Source organism: Vigna unguiculata, unplaced genomic scaffold (assembly GCF_004118075.2).
Source record: "Vigna unguiculata cultivar IT97K-499-35 unplaced genomic scaffold, ASM411807v1 contig_208, whole genome shotgun sequence".
NCBI classification, from domain to species: Eukaryota; Viridiplantae; Streptophyta; class Magnoliopsida; order Fabales; family Fabaceae; genus Vigna; species Vigna unguiculata.
In genome coordinates, this window is record NW_021010911.1 from 20,290 (window position 1) to 28,518 (window position 8,229).

At 43.9% G+C, this 8,229-nt stretch overlaps 1 protein-coding gene across 1 annotated transcript; it reads right to left on the bottom strand.

Moving 5' to 3' along the window:
- Positions 1-2,456: 2,456 nt before the first annotated feature.
- Positions 2,457-7,425, bottom strand: LOC114171349 (ATP synthase protein MI25-like). The gene is made up of 3 exons (XM_028056445.1): positions 4,353-7,425; positions 4,235-4,259; positions 2,457-4,147 (listed from the first exon to the last, which is right to left on the bottom strand). Exons 1-3 carry the CDS (start codon positions 4,618-4,620, stop codon positions 3,568-3,570), a joined length of 873 nt encoding a protein of 290 aa, XP_027912246.1. The 5' UTR covers positions 4,621-7,425; the 3' UTR covers positions 2,457-3,567.
- Between the last annotated feature and the right edge of the window lie 804 nt (positions 7,426-8,229).

Genomic DNA, 8,229 nt, shown 5'->3' on the forward strand with positions numbered 1-8,229 from the left:
CTAAACAATCTCCAAAAGACTTACCACCAAAGAAAGTTCTAATAAGGTGGTTAGTCTTCAGACTGAGGGGCCACCTATCGGTGGCAGACTTCAAGTCAAAAGAATAAACCTTACTGAAACCTTTTCATCTATCCAACGAACGGTCGGAGCTGATGAAAAGTTCCATCCATTGGGATAGACCGAAGCGTGTCCATGAGGAAATCATGAAGAGGCTTCAATACCCTTTTATTCACAAAGTGACCTATGGCGAATATCTGTCTCTTACCAGCGCCAGCCTCGGTAGATTGCGATAGTCTACCAGGGGAGCCTGAGTCAATAGACTCACCGAAGTGTCTAGACCCGAAAGAGAGTGGATGGTACTCTCAGCGGTCTCTGTAGACCATGGAGATATCTCTTAATTCTTTTGGTCATAAGGGTATCGGATAAAGGGGGACCATAGAGGAAACCCTGCATCATAGTCACAATGGCTATTGATGTACAAACCAAACGATTTCATGACGCAGATGGTAGGGTAGAATATTCCTCCACGCGTCTTTTCACCTTTACGGCCTCCACTAAGGTCTCGCTTTCCAAGTTGGCTCCCAACGTACCCCCTGACACAAGGGAGTTGAGAGAAAACTAGGACAGTACCTCAGGATCAGGTCTTTAGATAAAGCGACAATCTCATTTTTTAATTGAGACTGTCTTGGCAGACCGGTGGAAGGGGTGACTATCGATTTCAATATCGATCTGTCAATCCGTTTCGCCAGGCGAATAGCCCGACAAAGACTAAAGACAGATATATATGAACCCATAAGTCGGCCTTCTGATCCTTCTTCATAATCATTTTGCGATGGAAGGAAGGTATAATCTTAGGGTCGTCAGAGACACTGGCCACAGGTAATAAACTGTGCGACTGACTGACCCCTGCATACGCTTGCTTACAGCAAGTAGCTGCTTGTTTTAGATAGAAAGCAGTAAACAGAGGGCCAGATCGTCGGTTTAACTGAATTACCTGGCTACGAGGTATGCTCCTATACAGAGTTCCTTGGTCAGACCGTCGGTAGCTATTATTAGTATCTAGAATACTAATAAGATTTTCCAAAATATTGTGCCATTTGATGGTCTTAAGAGACAACAGTTTGTCAAACAAATACCTGGAAAAATTCATTTTCATGTCTTTCCTTATCCGGGGTACCTGATGCAGAAGTCAGTCATTGGACTAACCTCCACTGGGATGGCTTCCAGATCACCGCCCTCCAATGTCAATACTCAAGTATAAGACATTTGCGAATCCAACCGGATTCATTTGACAAACTGGTTTATCTTAATAAACACCAAAACTCGCCTAAACGACTGAATGTCGCATCAGTCGTGGGGGGGCACCTAGTTAACCAAACCAAACAAATAGGACTCCATGTGTCGTGGAGTGAGGTTAAACAACCAAATGTTGAGATAGAAGACCCAGATCTCTCCGGATCTGTATCTCGCTACCGATTGTTCGCCTCATGGACAGTCGGCACCATTTCTGGCAATCCGACCGCAAAGGGTGATTCATCCCTTACACCAACTGGGTGTAAAACCCCAGTCGATGCCACCCCCTTTATTATTAGTAAGATAGGTTGCCCCTTTCTCTAAGAAGAAGGTAAGCATCCCTCACTGCCGATCTCAGCTGGGTGAGCCTTCGCTTTTTGGATCGTCTTCTGCCCAATGTCAATCAATGTGGTACCCTCCCGTTTTTGGTTCCCATTGGGTTTACCTTGTTTACAGGTCGACCCCATGGCAGCAAGAAAAAAAAAAGGCGATCTTGTGCTATACTCCGGTGATCTCTTTCCTACCGAGGCACGCAAACCCCCATCGTGTCCCAGATCACATTCCGTAAATCGAAAGGGGAAGCCTACTCATCCATCAGCTCCTCTCGTAGATCGGTGCGGTTTTACGAAGCGTCTAAGCACAGTTCACTCGCGTTGATCAATCAAGAGCTTTGCCGCCACTCCTTAAGGTTACCTGTTGTATCAGACACTTCATTCTTTCCCACGCTTCATACCCCCATTTCTTCTTTCTTAAGGTAAGGTAAAGGGCCAGGCATGGTGGGGTAGGAGCATTCTGCCGGCATTTTGGCTTGACCAAGAAGTCTTATGTCCTCCGAGTCGCACGGCGTTTTAACCGAAAGAACTTCTTGCGCAATTCATGCTTTTCTGTTTTTATGATCAGAAATTTTTTCTTTATTTCCATTTCAAATTGTTCTCTGGACTTTTTATCAATATGAGGTGATCGTAACACAGTATATAAGACTCGTGATTCAGGCAATCCAATCTTCCGTGTGTAAGGCTGAAGCCCCCCAAAATGGTTTTCCAAAAATGGGTGATCAAAAGATCGAATCACTATGCGTATCTTGGTGGTCGTTACTTTTGGTGGTCTTTCTTTTTGGCTTACCCCTCTTCCTGTTCTATTGATCAGAAGCATCCAGCAGCGCCACGCCAGTAGAAAGAGTTAAGCTACTAAGCTAAGCTGCTGTTGTGGAACTCGGTAGAAGCGATTTGCCGCTTCCGCCTCTCTAGGCTTCACAATGGCTCCCCCCCTATATAGATAATAGAATTCAAAATGAGTCTTCTCCCCTCCACTATAATTAATATAAGAAATCCGAAAGATAGGAATTTTCAATTCCGAAGGATTACCCTTTAGTTTGAGCAGGGGGCTTCGAGTCCTGTGTTGACAAAGATCAGATAGGATCCTGCTGTGATCCTCGATCTCTTCCTGAATATTGATCAACGTTCTATCGATAATTCAATGAAAGATCGAGTCAAGGGAGAATGCTGCTTTAAAAATAAACTAATAAAGAGAAAACGAATTCCATGAATTAGGAGACCTAATCGAATCCCCAAATCCATCTCTCATTAGCGAAAGCTACCTACCTAGTTTTGCTGAAGCTCCGCCAGTATAGCACGGTGCTCTTTTTTAGTGTCTTTATCTAAATTCGCTGAACACTTCCAATACCTCACCACACCGATTTCACAGCTCGATTAGAGCAGCTCGACTTTATTCGCAGCTTTCGAGCCTTATCTTTCTTGTCTTGCTCTTCTTTTTTTAAATAAATTGCTGGAGCGGCTTTCAAAGAAAATATTACCTTTAGCATAGCAACGGCAGGAGTCTTTCTTAGTGCAATACCTTCAACAACCCTTAAAGCGTGCGGGCGGCCCTAGCTAATCTAAAAAAGTTGCGAGATTGATTGAAAGGTCCAAAGGACTAAGCTTAACCCAGTACGCAACTCGGTTTTCCGCCCGAACGACCCTAGCGTACAGAAAAGAAAGAAGTAGTCCTCTTCGAAAACGAAATTTCAGTCCTAGTAGGTGCGATATTGAAGGCCTTCACGGGCTTACTTAGTGCTTGTGCTAAGGAGTTAAGGGCTAAGGGCTGGAGCGTAGGAAGCATGGGCTCTCAGAACCCCACCCCCGGAGGGAACTAACTCCTTTCTTGCAAAGCAGCTTCATGAGAAAGAAGTGCAGCAAGTACTTTTTGAGAAAGAAGTTGTCTGTGTATTGGATCCGCTCTTCTGTTAGCATGAACATGAATTAGATTCTATTCGTCTTATTTATTCTTAATAGAACCCCCCACCCGAACCATTCTTAAGACCACCAAGCTCTCTCGAATGAGTTCTATTTTTTCTGCTTTCGAGATACACTGGGGGCAAAATCTCCTCCTAACTAATAAGTGAAACTTTGTGCCTAGATCGTCCTGAAGACGGATGCGACGGGAAGAAGTGGCATTTGGAAGTGTTGCTGACTTAACATTTAGGTTTCGGCATAACAAAGCTTGCACTGTCTTTTCGCACTTAGGCGCACAGCGTGCCATTGGTAATGATTCTACTACGGTGCCACAAATTCGCAAACTGATCCTAAGTAATCGTTGTTGTTCATTAGATTCCGGAGGAACTACTTCGTTAGGATTGGGGAATTGCTGCGATTCTTCCTGAATAGCCTGGATTCTCCCGTCGAGAGTAACTTTGAAAGTATTACCTAAACTCTTCCGACTGAATATGATGAAGCCTATAAAACAACGAGCTACTATCATTTCTTCATTATAGATTGAGATCTTCTTCGAACTTAATGCACAAATAGATGGAATAGCAGCAAATAGCATCTTTCTAGGCATATTCGTGGAACTCAATCTCATTTAGTTAGAAAGGTTCTATCTATCTTTCAGCAACTGAACGGGAAGTGGTTTAGGAAAGGACTTTAGAATCAATCGGATGCGCTCGCCCAGCGAGAAAGGCCCTGACCCTGCCAACCAAGTAAAAATCAAAAAGAAAGAAGAGAACGAAAGGAGAAAAGAGAACTTCGTATTTTGGTAATTCTCTAGGAGTCATGTTTAACCTTGAATGCTATTAATAAATTCTACAGCAATAGTCCCTCGGACTCGGAAAGTTATAACGAAAATGGCTAACCCAATAGCGGATTCCGCAGCTGCCACCGTTGAAACCAATGAAGCAAATGATTGACCCATCATATCATCCGAAGAAACGGAAAATACCAAAAAGTTCGAATTCACAGCTAATAACATTGATTCAATTGGCATTGACATAATAGGAATATTTCGTCTATTAAGGAGGATTCCCCGAATACCTAAAATAGAGATGATCATAGAAAATGTAAAATATTTGATAGGATCCGTTTCGGAAACGTGGAATGTAAGAGAAATTCAAATGTTATAACCAATACGCCTTGTAGGTAAACGTGCGCCGTCGCCTTTATCGTTCTTGCCTTTTCTCCATTTCAACAAACCCATTAAGGATTCCCTTATCCTTTTTATATCCTTCCTTCTCAATATAAGATTCCCCTTGAGGACTTCCTTCTTTTTCCTTTTGGTAAAATTCCATAACTCTTCCTTTATGGGACACGCAAAACTTGGAACAATATATATTATGACCCTTATCACTATTGAACTCAATTACCAATTCCACGTATTTGAAATGTTGCTTGATGAACCCCCTCTTGTATATGTAGAACAGCAAGGTTAAAATTACTAAGAAAACGAATGCAAAAAGAGAAAGATTCTCCTTTATCAATGGGATTATCTCAAATTGATCAAGAGGGCTTGATAGGGAGTCCCCTGCATCACAAGGAGCAATCGTGAGGAACTCGCTCAAGCGGGCTAGCCCATAGAGTGATGACAGCTAATGAAGAAGTCAGTCCCTAAAGAAAGGCGGTATCGATGCCAGCAGGTTCTCGTCCTTTCACCCCGCACACAAGCTGCCTACCAGTCTGGAACAAAGTCCAAGAGCAAGTCAATTAAGGAATTGCAGCACAAGCTTACCAGACTAAGCAGTCGCTACTCCCTGCTATGAGAACTAGGTTGATTCTGACCCTACTGTCGAAGATTCCAGGGACTTAGCCTTCGACAGGACTGGAATCTTCGACTCCTTTCTGGGACCATTCCGCAGTGCCTGAGAAGGTCGAGTCATTCTAATTGCGAAGTTCGTTCTCGATTAGTCATGTGCGGAGGGAGAGAACGGTGCAATTGCCCCAGACCAAGTCTCATCCCCCTACCCCTACTCCAAGGGGCTTCACACTCTGGGAGTTCCTTCTACTTGACCAGCTTATTCGGATTTCAATTACCAGCCCCCTATAGGTATTGTCTTCCAATCAGTGGGTTCATGCCGCACAGAAAGCGAGACCTACTTCTTTCTATCTCGGATAACTATGAAATTTGGCCTAGTAATAAGCTTAGAGTGGAAGAGTCGGTGAGGAGGAGGGCATCTGCTCTTAGATGACATTTCGTTAACTGCCAAGAGCCTGAAAAAAGCTTCCTTTCATTTAAGAAATCCTTGCCTCGATTAGAAGGAGACAATCTCGAGTATTTCAGAGCTTTGCCCAGCCCTTAAACAAAATGGGCTTGGCTGTTGCCGATGATAAGACTCAATCGGGTGATGCGGGAGCTTGAGATGAAAGAAGGAAAAGCCCTCCTTTTCACTCAAGTGAATTGGTTCATTTGCTTTTGGCATTTGGGCAAACGATCTTTTTAGCTCGCACGTGATGCTCTTTAATAGCGGTCACTATGATCCGTAGCTAGACGGCATCTTTTTCCTTCTGCCCAGCTCCCCGAAACCTAGGTTCGATTTCACCGACGACTGGAGTCTTCATCATATATCGATATCTTGCTGGAGGCAGATTTTAGGAAGGAAAGGGGACGCGAGAATCCTTTGGAAAAGGCGGTGAATGGCTTTAGCCCCTCCTGGTCATTCGACCAATCAAGCTATTTGATATGGATCGACTCGAAGAAGCAACCTGACGCACTCCGGCTTTAAAGCCTACGTTTGCTGGAATGACTGATCTGATTCCAAGGCTGGCTGTATAAGTGACTGATTGGCACTGATTCCCTCCGATTTCGATCTGCTAGCAACTCCGATAGTTAAGCCAATTCCTATCCTCTCTTTGACGGCCAAGCAAGAAGGGTCGCCCACCCATTTGTTGCTCGATGAAACGATCCAGATGACCTGACCATGTTTTATTACTCTCTTCCTGTCAACTCGTCTCTCGAGTATACAGATGGTACATAGGCCTGCCCGCGACAACGAGATTTCTTCGTTTTTCTTTCGAATCAAATAAAGGCTGAAGCGCGAACCTAATCTTTCTTTATTGACTGGATAGGGATGCGCATTCGAATCATTGATCTACTGATTGAGTTGAGTACGAAACGAGGAAGCTCTTGATGTTTAATTCAAATGAAAAAAAATAAATTTCCACGTGGACATTACTCCACTCTTCTTGCTCCACCAATAAGCTCCCGTAGCAATAGTTGCCCCTGTGTTAGCATCTTAGGAAGCCGTGATATGATAAGCATAAGCATCTCCGTCCATGTGAGGCCGGCGATATGGATGAAACGTATCCCCGTCCGTGGTAGGAATCAAGCCAAGCGCGGCTTTCAGGCTCTACTAAATGAGAATTCCCGACTCTTAGTCATCGCTCTGTGAAGGAGTGGGCGAATAAACATCCGGCAAAGGCACAGCTAGCGCACGGAAGGTGACACCAATCACACTCCTGGCTAGGCGCACTCTCGTCGATCCACCACAAAGGTGAACGACGTATTCGACCGAGTTTTGAATCAAAGAAAGGAAAGGGGGTCCACCAGCAGATTATCTATGTGCAACTAGAGATGCGGTCCGGTTCGAGCATATCCTCTTTCATATCCATATCTCGCAGATCCAGATTCCACTGTGCTTTCAAACTAAAAGATTCAATTAAGTAAGCTTGGCTTTGGCATTTGCCATAGGAAGTTTATTTATTAGGGGCATGCCCCAAGTAAAGTAAAGGAGTCACTTTCACGGGTATCTAGAAACAATGGGATCTCTCTTCTTAACTCATTCTTTCATCTGAAATCCCGGGGTTTGATAGTTGCAGTTAATAAAGCAAGTTCTTCTCTTAACACAGGGAACTCTAAAGTTCAATGGCTTACTTTTTTTTTGCCTTGCTCAATGCTTCAGAAAGAGGGATTGCTTAAACATATAGCGAGTGTAGTTTACGGAACGAAAAAGCCTACACTGGGATTATTGATTAACAATAAGCTAGCCACGCACGGTAGACTGAAAAAAAAGACGGATACTATAGGCATTGAGAATTGCTTATAGAGAAGACTGACTACTGGTGCGGAAGATGAGCTGTGCTGTTAATAAAGATTCTCTTACTTACGCAATTCAGTCTTTAACAGCGCTTATCCCGCATCCTGGACTATTCTTAATGTTCTTACTGGGAAACCGTAGGTAGCCTATATGCTATAAGTTCTAAGTTAGAGCGAGGACCGAAGGGATGGAAGAGGCACGATAGCGAAGATCAATCCATCTCAATTACAAAAAACATTGCCTTGGGCATGCAACCCAAAAAGATCGAAAGACTGCATCAGGTGGTAGCTTATTTGCTGTTGCTGGTGCTACTGGAGGATCTGGGTCTCGCTTACGAACATCAGAATCTTTCGATCCCAAACATAAAAATATAGATCACTAGCATCCGGCTCTTCCTAACGATCACGAAAGACAGAACCCCGATCACCACTAGCACTAGGATCCCTACTTGAAGTAAATTCTGGATCTTACTCCCGATAACGAAGATCAGAATCTCTATTACGAGCATCCGTCACTGCATAGCATCATAATCTCACTATCGATCTGTAGTTGGCCAGCAGCATAGGCTAGGCACCATAGAACATGCCACAGTGCATGCCATAGCGATGATGACCACCATAGTAGTTGATAGGCAT

Coding starts and splice junctions, on each gene's coding strand:
- LOC114171349 (XM_028056445.1), bottom strand. CDS start 4,620: ATGATCATCTCTATTTTAGGTATTCGGGGAATCCTCCTTAATAGACGA. Junction 4,260..4,352: donor ATTTATTAATAGCATTCAAG/GTTAAACATGAC, acceptor CTTGGTTGGCAG/GGTCAGGGCCTTTCTCGCTG. Junction 4,148..4,234: donor GGGCCTTTCTCGCTGGGCGA/GCGCATCCGATT, acceptor TAACTAAATGAG/ATTGAGTTCCACGAATATGC.